General features: G+C 45.1%; 1 protein-coding gene across 1 annotated transcript in view; it reads right to left on the bottom strand.

Moving 5' to 3' along the window:
- EIF4ENIF1 (eukaryotic translation initiation factor 4E nuclear import factor 1) overlaps nucleotides 1–12,646 on the bottom strand; it is a 56,649-nt gene extending 44,003 nt beyond the window's left edge. Inside the window, exons 1-2 of the mRNA XM_011979008.1 lie at nucleotides 12,585–12,646; nucleotides 12,059–12,181 (exon numbers count right to left, since the gene is read on the bottom strand). Coding sequence (XP_011834398.1) covers nucleotides 12,059–12,154 — 96 coding nt within the window. The 5' untranslated portion in view covers nucleotides 12,155–12,181; nucleotides 12,585–12,646. The remainder of the gene's footprint in view (nucleotides 1–12,058; nucleotides 12,182–12,584) is intronic.
- Nucleotides 12,647–12,836: the final 190 nt, after the last annotated feature.

The raw sequence follows: 12,836 nt of genomic DNA, 5'->3' as shown, positions 1-12,836 counted from the left end.
GGGAGGCTGAGGCAGGAGAATAGCGGGAACCCGGGAGGCGGAGCTTGCAGTGAGCCGAGATGGAGCCACTGCACTCCAGCCTGGGCGACAGAGTGAGACTCTGTCTCAAAAAAAAAACAAAAACAAAAAAAACAAAAAAAAACTGTGGGCCGGGCACGGTGACTCACACCTGTAATGACAGCACTTTGGGAGGCCAAGGCGGGTGGACCACTTAAGATCAGGAGTTCAAGACCAGCCTGGCACGTCTGTAATCCCAGCTACTCGGGAGGCTCAGGCACAATTGCCTGAGCCTGGGAGGTGGAGGTTGCAGTAAGCTGAGATCACACCACTGCACTCCAGCCTGGGCAACAGAGTAATATTCTGTCTCAAACAAACAAAAAATTAGCCAGGTGTGGGGGGTGCACACCTGTAGCCCCAGCTACTTGGGAGGCTGAGGTACAATAATCGCTTGAACCTGGGAGGCAGAGGTTGCAGTGAGCCAAGACTATGCCACTGCACTCCAGCCTGGGAAAAAGAGGGAGACTTTTTCTCAAAACAAAAAACAAAAAACAAAAAAACACAAAAACAAAAAACAGGACATGGTGGTATGCCTGTTGTCCAGGCTACTTGGTTGAGCCCAGAAGATCCAGGCTGCAATGAGCTGTAATTGTATCACTGCACTCCAGCCTGAGTGGTAAGAGACCCTGTCTCAAAAAGAGAGGCCGGGTGTATTACTTGAGGTCAGGAGTTTGAGACCAGCATAGCCAACATAGCGAAACCCTGTCTCTACTAAAAATTAAAAAATTAGCTGGGTATGATGGCACGTGCCTGTAATCTCAGCCTCACTCGGGAGGCTGAAGCAGGAGAAATTGGTTGAATCCAGGAGGCAGAAGTTGCAGTGAGCTGAGATTCTCCAGCCTCGGCAACGGAGCAAGACTCGGTCTCAAAAAAAAAAAAAAAAAAAAAAAAAAAAAAAAAAAAAAAAAAAAAAAAAAAAAATTTCAAATTGAGAGGTTATTTGAAGTTAACGTTTTGTTCAATATAACCTTTCTTCTTACAGAGTTATTGCTCTAATCACAGAGTGAGAAACACCAACTACTCTCAGTTAACAAGAGTTAACAAAATTCTCATTTTCACTTCTGTGTTATTCCAGTTTTCATTGTTGACTTTACATGCTTAGCATACAGAAAGGTGATGCTTAAGTGAACAGAGGTACAAACTTCACAGGTCTGTAAGAGCAGAAGACAGAGTAGCAAGCTAGTTACACACTGGCATTAACCACACCAGGAACATTATTTGTGCCAGGGCACACTTTTGACCAAATACAATGGCTGAAACATAGCTCACCCATCTATAGAGAATAAAGAGCCATTTTCTTCACTAATAGTCTGAGAAATGGGTTTAGAAACAAGACAACTCTTGGGTTGTAAAAACAGCAGGGAGTCACTGTAAACATCCAGGTAAACAGTATTTACTGTTCTTGAAAAGTAAGACTTCTTAAACCAGTTCCATGGTGTCAAGGAGTGTAAGACTTCCTATTTGAAACCATATGGAAAATGATGCGTTTGTGCAATTTCTGCAGTGAATGTTCACACCTTCAAAAGATTTCCAATGAACGCCAAAGAGGTTAAAAATTATTGCTTCCAATTGAGCATGTTTCTCAAAATATGGCCCAAAGTCCACCTGGACATTTAGGGAAAAATGAGAGAAAACTTCCTCACTGTTTATAGTACTAAATGTGTTACCTTCCAGCATGATCCTAAGATGCTTAAGGTGGTATCCGAGCACAAGAAGATCCCCTACGTAAGTGGGGAAGAGAGAAACCATGAGCTAAGTCAATACAGTTTGGGCCAGGCGTGCTGGCTGACACTGGCAATCTCAAAACATTGGGAGGCTGAGACCAGCTATCACTTGAGTCAGGAGTTCATGAGCAGCCTGGTCAACATGGTGAAACCCCGTTTCTACTAAAAATAAACAAATTAGCTGGGCCTGGTGGTGGGCACCTGAAATCCCAGCTACTATTCAGGAGGCTGAGGCACAAGAACTGCCTGAACCCAGGAGACAGAAGTTGTGATGAGCTGAGATCACGCCACAGCACTCCAGCCTGGGTGACAGAGCGAGACTCTGTCTCAAAACAAAACAAAACAGTTTGCTCTCTTTATAACTGTCCACATAATATGTCCTGTGTGCCTAGTTCAGTGCTTCACATAGGCAGATGACTCTCGTCCCCGCCCCTTTAGGTCTTCCAGTCTCTCAAGTTTTTTTTTGGAGATGGAGTCTCACTCTGTCACCCAGGCTGGAGTGCAGTGGCACGATCTCAGCTCACTGCAACATCTGCCTCCCAGGTTCAAGCAATTCTCCTGCCTCAGCCTCCCGAGTAGCTGGGATAACAGGCATGTGCCACCACGCTCAGCTAATTTTTTGTATTTTTAGTAGAGACAGGGTTTCACCATGTTGGCCAGGCTGCCTGAGCTCAGGTAATCTGCTTGCCTTGGCCTCCCAAAGTGTTAGGATTATGGGCGTGAGCCACCATGCCTGGCCAAGAGAAGAGTTCTTAAACTTGCCATCTCATCAAGAGCCCTTAACATTATTCGTGGAAATACCCCTTGGGGATATTTTCAAAGAAAGCATTCGACCGTGGCTAAAGACAGAATACTTGGAAAGTGCCCACTCTAACTAGGAGTGCTCCCTTCTTATGAGTATTTCAAGAAAGGATGTGGTATTACCCTTTTGGAGAGGTTTTTTTTTTTTAATCTATCCTTTTGGAGATTTTTTTTTTTTTTTTTTGAGACAGGGTCTCACTCTCAGGCTGGAGTGCAGTGGCACGAACATAGTTCACTGCAGCCTCAAACTCCTGGACTCAAGTGATCTTTCTTGTCTCAGCCTCCCAAGCAGCTAAGACTACAGGCGCATGCCACCAGTTAATTTTAAAAAATTTTTGTAGAGATGAGGTCTTGCTGTGTTGCCCAGGCTGGTCTGAACTCTTAGGCTCAAGTGATCATCTTGCCTCAGCCTCCCAAAGTGCTGGGATTACAAGTGTGAGCCACTGTCCCTAGCCTGGAAAGTGTTAACCCATGGGAACTTACTGATCACGAATGAATTCATTAAGATTACCATACGGAGAATACAAGAGTTAATACCTGAGACTTCACTTTTTGCACAGGTTACTAAATCCTGACTAGGCAAGAACAAGCTGCTAACTGCCCAAAAATCACACACCCAAGGAAGCATAAACATATTTTCTTAGTTGCAGCAGCCTTCCTTAAAGAAAATGGGTCAAGCCTCCCAAAACCTATTGGGGAATTGCTATTATGAACACCCATTTTTGGTGATCAGTATTAAAGTGGAAAGCAAATGAATCTCAACAAAAGCCCAAAAGAACAATGGTTAAAATCCTTATCCATTTCTTTCTGCAGAAATCCTATGCAGAAGCAACTATGCATTCTGATGGACATTCTGACATTATGTAGAATTTCATGTAAGTCACATTTATGGAAGGGGGATTAAAAGGGAAATATTCCTGGCCGGGTGTGGTGGCTCACACCTGTAATCCCAGTACTTTTGGAGGGTGAGGCAGGCGGATCACTTGAGGTCAGGAGTTTGAGACCAGCCTAACATGGAGAAATCCCATCTATACTAAAATTACAAAAAATTAGCTGGGTATGGAGGCGTGCGCCTGTAATCCCAGCTACTCGGGAGGCTGAGGCAGGAGAATCACTTGAACTTGGGAGGCGGAGGCTGCAGTGAGCCGAGATTGCACCATTGCACTCCAGCCCGGGCAACAAGAATGAAACTCCCTCTCAAAACAAAACAAAATAAAACTAAAACGAATAGAACAGGCAGAGGCCGGGTGCAATGGCTCACATCTGTAATCCCAGCACTTTGGGAGACCAAGGTGGGCAGATCACTTGAGGTCAGGAGTTTGAGACCAGCCTGGCCAACATGGCGAAATCCTGTCTCTACTAAAATTAAAAAAAATTAGCTGGGCATGGTGGCACATGCCTGTAATCCCAACTACTCAGGAGGCTGAGGCAGGAGAATCACTTGAACCTGGGAGGTGGAGGTTGCAGTGAGTCAAGATCGTGCTACTGCACTCCATCCTGGGCGACACAGCAAGACTCTGTCTCAACAACAACCAAAAAGGAACAGGTAGTAAAAAGCAGTCAGAAGCTATTCTCTACGGTCTTACCAGCCAGCCCGTTCTAAGAACTTCCAGTTAGATAGGTTTTCTGGACAGCCGACACACTAAGATTGAATATTTTTTTTTTTCGAGATAGAGTCTCACTCTGTTGACCACGCTGGAGTGCAATGATGCAATCATAGCTCACTGCAGCCTCAACTTCCCAAGCTCAAGTGATCCTCCCACCTTAGCCTCTTGAGTATCTGGGACCACAGGTGCACACCACCACCCCTGGCTTTTTTTTTTTTTTTTTAAAAGAGATGGGGTCTCACTATGTTGCCCAGTCTGGTAGTGAACTCCTGGGCTCAATTCGTCCTCCCACCTTGTCCTCCCAATGACTTTTCATACCACAATTTTACCTTCTCCAACATAAACAGGTATCCTTTATTAGCTTAAGAAGTTTGTAACTAAATTTGTCACAGAAATGTCACCTGTTAGAGTTACTACTCAGTTTATGAAAGATACATTTGAAGTTATCAAACAAGATTTTTATACAGGGAAAACTGACCACCTGATTCCTGTTTCAACCTAGGATTTAAATCACAGTTACTCTTTTCTCTGGGGATTGGCTTCAAGTCTTCTGATTATATCCAAGAAGGCTAGGATTACTCAAGTCAGTCACATCAACTGCTTGTCCATTTTCCCGATTGTTTTAAAGGAAAGACAAACATGGCTGTCCTGACTGCTATGACCAATTGGCCTACCACACGAATTAGGGTGGCCTCCTTTACAGATCCCTGGAGACACTAATGACTACAATAATGCCACTTTGTAACTAGTCAAGGTTATGAAGAGTCCACATGGGGCCAGATGCAGTGGCTCACACCTGTGATTCCAGCACTTTAGGAGGCTGAGGCAGGAGGATTGCTGAGGTCAGGAGTTGGAGACCAGCCTGGGCAATGTAATGAGATCCTATCTCTACAAAGAAATGAAAAAACAAGCCATGTGTGGTGACACACACCTGTAGTCCTAGCTACTCAGGAGGCTGAGGTGGAAGGATCACTTGAATGCAGAGTTCAAGGCTGCAGTGAGTTAAGTGTACCACTGCACTCCAGCCTGGATAACACAGTGAGAGCCTGTCTCCAAAAAAAAAAAAAAAAAATTCCACATGAAGTTAAACTAAGATAATTCAACATTCACTTTTACCTTTAACACGCATGTTTACCACTGATCAGTATCAAGCTGAATGTTCTGAGTGTCTCTGCTTTTATTCCCTGTCCAACTGGCAGGTGACAGTCATTTAATAAGGAATCAGTGGCAAAATACAGGAGCAAAAGAAGAACAGCATAACGTATGTATCCTCTATAAGATTAGTCTATTTGGCCGGGTGCAGTAGCTTACGCCTGTAATCCCAGCACTTTGGTAGGCAGCAGCAGGTGGATCACTTGAGGTCAGGAGTTTGAGACCAACCTTACCAATATGGTGAAACCCCATTTCTACTAAAAATACAAAAATTAGCTGGCCATCGTGGCACATGCCTGTAATCCCAGCTACTCAGGAGGCTGAGGCAGGAGAATTGCTTGAACCTGGGAGGCAGAGGTTGTAGTGAGCCAAGATCGCAACACTGCACTCCAGCCTGGGTGACAAGAGTGAGACTCAGTCTCAAAAAAAAAAAGAGTCTGTTCACTTGAAGAAAAAATCATGGATCTGAGGCTGGGCGTGGTGGCTGAGGTCTGTAATGACAGCACTTTAGGAGGCCAAGGTGAGTGGCTCATGAGGTCAGGAGATCGAGACCATCCTGGCCAACATGGTGAAACCTATGTGTACTAAAATGCAAAAAAATTAGCTGGGCGTGGTGGCGCACGCCTGTAGTCCGCAACTACTCAGGAGGCTGAGGTAGGGGAATTGCTTGAACCCGGGAGGCAGAGGTTGCAGTGAGCCGACATTGGGCCACTGCACTCCAGCCTGGCGACAGAGCAAGACTCCATCTCAAACCAAAAAACAGAAAAAAAAAAAACACATGGATTTGAATAGCGGAATGGCCTAAAACATTTCTATTTTGTATTTCAAGCAGAAGACGGCATTGCTAACAGAATAGCAGGTATTATATTCCTTAATAACTGGTGAACAAGTGCCTCTGGTGAAGAGAAAGTTGAATTAGCAGCACTGCCAGGTGATTTTTTTTTTTTTTTGAGACAGGGTCTCTCTTTGTTGCCCAGGCTGTAGTGCAATGACCCAAAGATGGCTCACTGCAGCCTCAAACGATTCTCTCACCTCAGTCCCCTGTCCCTCACCTCTGAGTAGCTGAGACTAGAGGCAACATGCCACCATACCCAGCTAATTTTTAAATTTTTTTTGTAGCGACAGGGTCTTGTCATCCTGCCCAGGCTGGTCTTGAACTCCTGGGCTCAAGCAATCCTCCCATCTCAGTCTCCTTAACTGCTGGGATTACAAGTGTGAGCCACTACACTCAGTCAGGAGGCGATCATTTCTTTTTTTTTTTTTTTGAGACGGAGTCTCGCTCTGTCGCCCAGACTGGAGTGCAGTGGCGCAATGTCGGCTCACTGCAAGCTCCGCCTCCCGGGTTTACGCCATTCTCTTGCCTCAGCCTCCCGAGTAGCTGGGACTACAGGCGACCGCCACCTCGCCCGGCTAGTTTTTTTGTATTTTTTAGTAGAGACAGGGTTTCACCGTGTTAGCCAGGATGGTCTCGATCTCCTGACCTCGTGATCCACCCGTCTCGGCCTCCCAAAGTGCTGGGATTACAGGCTTGAGCCACTGCGCCCGGCCTAGGAGGCGATCATTTCTTAAGCCAATGGTTCTCAAACTTGAACCAGAGTCAGAATCCCCTGAAGAGCCTGTTAAATGCAGAAGGTTAAGCTCTACTCCCCAAGTTTCTCCTTTAATACCACTGGGAAGAGGCCTGAGATTTGTATTTCTAACAAGTTACCAGATGATGCTAATGCTAGTTCAGGGACCACACTTTGAGAACCATTGTCTAAATCACTTTTAAACCACAACTTTCAGGTGAGACCCCACTCTATAACCTCCAAAAGTCCTTCAACATGATCCAATCACTTTAAAAATGCATACTTAGATACTACCAAGATATAGCTTTTGGTCTTAGGAATCTGGCCTAAAAAACAGACCAGCATTTACAACTTAGGGGCTCCAGACCCTCAGGGTAACAGGTGCATATGATAAACCCACTTAGAACTATCCCACACTGAGGTTTAGGAGTAGGCCTGAAAGCACCCAATGTGACTCTAACTTGAGTTCCTAAGATATTCTTGGAATCACAATGAACATCATCTGAACCCCAAATAACAACTATGCATCCTCTGAGTTACTTGACACCACCAACACCATTTATCAAGTTCTCTAACGAAGACTAAAGCCTTGATACTCAAAGTATACTCAGTGGACCAGCAACATGTGCACCACTTGGGAGTGGGTTAAAAAGCAGAATCTTCAGGACCACCCCTCCTTACCACTCAGAATTCCTTCCCCAAGGCCTAAACATGATTCCCCAGGCATATTAACATTTGAGAAACAAGCTAAACTAAAGATGTCTTAGCACAAAAGGAAACTCTGGTACATTATCCTGAAAAGCACCTGACCAAAACATCTGTACTTCTTCTACTCATGGGGGAGAAACAAAAACTCTTCGAGTTCTGAACAACAAACTACTAACATTATCCCAGAAAGCAACTGAACACTAAACTAAGAAGGATCAAAGGTTAAGGGGCCAATGTCTTTTTTTGACCCTGTAAGTAAACATACACACCTACAAGTTTCCACAGAATACACCACCTATTAAAAAAAAAAAGTCACCGGCCGGCTCACACCTGTAATCCTAGCACTTCGGGAAGCCAAGGTGGGCGGATCACCTGAGGTCAGGAGTTCGAGACCAACCTGACCAACGTGGAGACACTCTATCTCTACTAAAAGTACAAAAATTAGCTGGGTGTGGTGGCACATGCCTGTAATCCCAGCTACTCAGCAGGGTGAGGCAAGACAATAGGTTGAACCTGGGGGACGGAGGTTGCCGTGAGCCAAGATCACGCCACTGCACTCCAGCCTGGGCAACAAGAGCGAAACTCCACCTCAAAATCACCAATGAGAACAGTTTCCCTTTACTGCTTCCAGATCTAGCCCATGAACTTGAAGTGGCAGAAACATCATTAGTCTATTTATTCCAGTAGTTTGATCTCAGTATATAGAAAAGGAAGAAGGATGGTTTGAGTATTATTCCAGTTGTGGAACTAACATATTTATTATAGTGCTAGTAACATATAATCATTTCAAGCTCTCTTTAAAGGAAGAAGACTTCGTTATCCCCAAGTCCTGCATAAAATTACTAGAGTGTTGAAAAACATGAAAGTACTACCCTAACACCGCCTAAACACTATCCTAAAATTGTCATTAACTAAATCCTCTTAAGAGTAGAAAGTAAACCTATTTCCAATTAATTTGGTAGAAAAGACTTAAATCTAAGCTCCACTGTCATTAAGCTAAAAAATGCTTTTAACCAGTTCTTCAAGGCACATTTATCTAAGTATGACAGAATTCTGAGGCTGGACTGTCAAAAATGGACAATACTGAGGTTCTTAATCTTTACTGCAAAGAAACATAAGTCCTGCCCTAAGAAAGAGAAATTATCTTCCTAAAAATGACTTAAGCATAAAGATAGAAATATACACAAACATGAAATATACCTTTTTTTTTCTTTTTTTTGAGACGGAGTCTCGCTCTGTCCCCCAGGCTGAAGTGCAGTGGCGGATCTCGGCTCACTGCAAGCTTCGCCTCCTGGGTTCACGCCATTCTCCTGCCTCAGCCTCCTGAGTAGCTGGGACTACAGGCACCCACTACTGTGCCCGGCTAATTTTTTGTATTTTTAGTAGATATGGGGTTTCATCGTGGTCTCGATCTCCTGACCTTGTGATCCACCCGCTTCGGCCTCCCAAAGTGCTAGGATTACAGGCATGAGCCACCGCGCCTGGCCAAAATATACATGTTAACCTCTGATCAGTGTGTGAAAGTGATTCAAAAGCCTCTCTGCCTGCACTCTACCAGTAGACAACCGGTTAGAACTTTAGTTCAAAAAGTACTGGAAAGGCTGGGTGCGGTGGCTCACACCTATGATCCCAGCACTATGGGAGGCCGAGGCAGGTGGATCACCTGAGGTCAGGAGTTCCAGACCAGACTGACCAACATGGAGAAACCTCGTCTCTACTAAAAATACAAAATTAGCCGGGCATGGTGGTACATGCCTGTAATCCCAGCTACTCGGGAGGCTGAGACAGGAGAATCGCTTGAACCTGCGAGGCGGAGGTTGCAGTGAGCCGAGATCGCACCATTGCACTCCAACCTGAGCAGCAGGAGCGAAATTCCATCTCAATAGTAATAATAATAATAATAATAATAATAATAAAGTACTGGAAGGGGCCGGGCTCGGTGGCTCACACCTATAATCACAGCACTTTGGGAGGCCGAGGTGGGTGATCACCTGAGCTCAGGAGTTTGACACCAGAAACACAGTGAAACCGTCCCTACTAAAAATAAAAAATAAAAAAAATAGGCCAGGCACAGTGGCTCACACCTGTAATTCCAGCATTTTGGGGGGCTGAGGCAGTTGGATCACCTGAGGTCAGGAGTTCAAGACCAGCCCAGCCAACATGGCAAAAACCCATCTCCACTAAAAATACAAAAATTAGCTGGGCGTGGTGGCGCATGCCTGTAATCCCAGCTACTTGGGAGGCTGAGGCAGCAGAATCACTTGAACCCCAGAGGCGGAGGTTGCAGTAAGCTGAGACAGCACCACTGCACTCCAGCCTGGGCGACAAGAATGAAACTCCGTCTCAAAAATAAATAAATAAATAAAAATATAAAAACAAAATCAGCTGGGTGTGGCAGCGTGTGCCTGTAGTCCCAGCTACTTGGGAGGCTGAGGCAGGAGAATCACTTGAACCAGGGAGGCAGAGGTTGCAGTGAGCCAAGATCACGCCACTACACTCCAGTCTGGGCGACAGAGCAAGACTACGGCTCAAAAAAAAACACAAAAAAACAAAAAAACAAAAAGTACTGGAAGGGGGCTGGGCACAGTGGCTCACACCTGTAGTCCCAGCACTTTGGGAGGCTGGTGCAGGTGAATCACTTGAGGTCAGGATTTTGAGATGAGCCTGGCCAACATGGCGAGATCTCGTCTCTACTAAAACTACAAAAATTAGCTGGGCATGGTGGCGCATGCCTGTAGTCCCAGCTACTCGGGAGGGTGAGGCAGGAGAATCGCTTGAACCTAGGAGGGGGAGGTTGTGGTGATCCGAGATTGTGCCACTGCACTCCAGCCTGGGCAACAAGAGCGAAACTCCGTCTCAAAAAATAAAAACAAAAATAAAAAAATAAGTACTGGAAGATTTCCATTTCACTTCATTTGATGGCTTTTCTCCATTCAGAATTCACCTGTCACCATTTCAGGAAATGAATCTAAGTTGTGAAACACTACTCTAAACACTCTCAGGTTTGAGAGAAATATATTTGGGAAGACCAAATCTGAATGTGGAAAAAGTTTTCTATCAGCTCACATGCTGTCATGCCAAAACAGACCATCCTAAGACAGCAATCAACCAAGAACGCTTTACACCTGAAAACATTTCTCTTACAGCAGTTTTCTTCAGTGCTGAAAATGAATATTAAGCTGATAGCATTTGATACTTTATCAAGTAGGTAAGAGTAGTGCACCAGTACATAAACAAGGGCTGGCTTTAAAGCATTAACCAGTCAGTATTCCAGGAAGCCAGGGACAATTAGCCATGTTAGAGCCATGACTGAGGCCTGGCACAGTGGCTCACCCCTGTAATCCCAACACTTTGGGAGGCCAAGGTGGGCGGACTGCTTGAGCCCAGGAGTTTGCCTGGGCAACATGGCGAATTCCCATCTCTATAAAAAATACAAAAACTAGCCGAGCGTAGTGGTGTACGCCTGTGGTCCCAGCTACTCAGGAGACTGAGACGGGAGGATGGCTTGAGCCCAGGAGGTCCAGGCTGCAGTGAGCCATGATCGCACCACTGCACTCCAGCCTGGGCGACAGAATGAGGCCCTGTCGCGTGCAAAATAAATAAATAAATAAATAAATAAAATAAAATAATTTTTTAAAAAGTCCATACTAAGGATATATGGATGTGGGCCCAATTAGGATATAACCGTTCTTGTCGTCAATGTCCCAACTGCTTCAACACTGTTAAGCAAGTTTTATGGGAACCAGCCTGATACATTTTAGGGACCGAGAAATGAATTTACAATTCGAGTCCTGTCAACCTCTTCAGAAACATTCAGTAGCCAACAAGACATGTACTGAAGCAAGATCTTTAATAAATATGACTTCCTCTCTCCCCCAAAAACAGTCATCTGGACAAGCAGTTTAAACATCTCCAGTTTTCAGCGAGGGGAAATATGACTGAAGCCTTACTTTTTTGAGTCCATATCCAATTTGTAATAGACAGTAAAAAAATAGGATTGAAAAATCCAGTTACCCCACCAAGCACACTCAAGAGCATTCCTATGAGAAATCTGCCTCTTAAGGAAACATCAATACAGAGGACACTAATTTTGTGGCGCATCCTAGAGCTTTAATCCTCAGAGTACAGTATGTAAATCAATAACATACCAATTACATAGCTGTTACAGAACTCACAAAAGTATACGGATCTGCAATTTTAAAAAAATCTAAGCCTACATTCCCTTCACCTAAAAACCTCTCAAAGCAAATTCCAGCTTAAACTCTGGGTATCTGCACTTGCAGAAAAATGTTCAAAGTAATGCTCTACTAAATTTAGTTAATATTTAGTCCACGTAGTGAGTCACAGTGAGATTACCACTTAATAGGAATTAAATGGTTATACAATGTTACTAACTTCCCCACCTAAAAAGAAACACTATTTCATTAGTGGCAAACCCTACTTTTGTATAGCGATGGGGGCATTTGGAGGCAGGTGGCTTCTTCAGGTCAAGGAAAGCATCTCCATTTTCTGTTTCACCCACACTTCTCCTATCCATGGCTCCTTGGTCTACAATGCTCTGCACCTGGAAGATAAATCGGCACAAAATTGTCACCAAGAACAGTAAGTTTTCAGAAATCTTGGCTGTTTCTTCAGAGGCTGAAACGTTTTAACCTCTTAAAACAGCTCGTGTTAAAAATAAGTCCCCACCCCAAAATTATGCTATAAATTAGAACTCGGAGATAGAATCGTTGGTACTCAGTTATCTCTCCTAGTATCCTAAGCATCAACATGGTAAAAAGCAGAAGGTGCCCAACTCAAGGTATATAACCTTTAAGCAGCTTTAATACAAAGAGAAACCAAGATTAGGAGCTGCCACCCAGGGGGATCTTTCAAGACTGGTGGGGAAGTTTCCCGGACTGGGGGCAGGCAGAAGACTGGTTGGGCTGGGAACCCGCGAAGTCTGTTGTAAAGTGCCTGTCACTTGCCAATGGACGGCGCCAGCTGCCCCTTGTTATCCGGGGATCAGGGACTGGGGACGGGGCCCGAGCGCCCCTCGCCCGGCCAGCCGCACCTGTGGCCATGTCAGGGGCGCCGATGGCAAGGAAAGAGCGAGCACCGGCTTCAGCTCCAAAACTTGGCTTCCCCGGGCCGCGACCCCAACCCGCAGCCCCTCACGCAGGCCCGGGCCCAGCGGCCTCCTTCGGAGGAAGGGCGGGGACGATACTCACTGAGGGGCG

Source organism: Mandrillus leucophaeus, unplaced genomic scaffold, assembly GCF_000951045.1.
Source record: "Mandrillus leucophaeus isolate KB7577 unplaced genomic scaffold, Mleu.le_1.0 Scaffold2, whole genome shotgun sequence".
NCBI lineage: Eukaryota > Metazoa > Chordata > Mammalia > Primates > Cercopithecidae > Mandrillus > Mandrillus leucophaeus.
The sequence above is the reverse complement of the archived record's forward strand: the minus strand, read 5'-3'. Positions and strand labels throughout refer to the sequence as shown.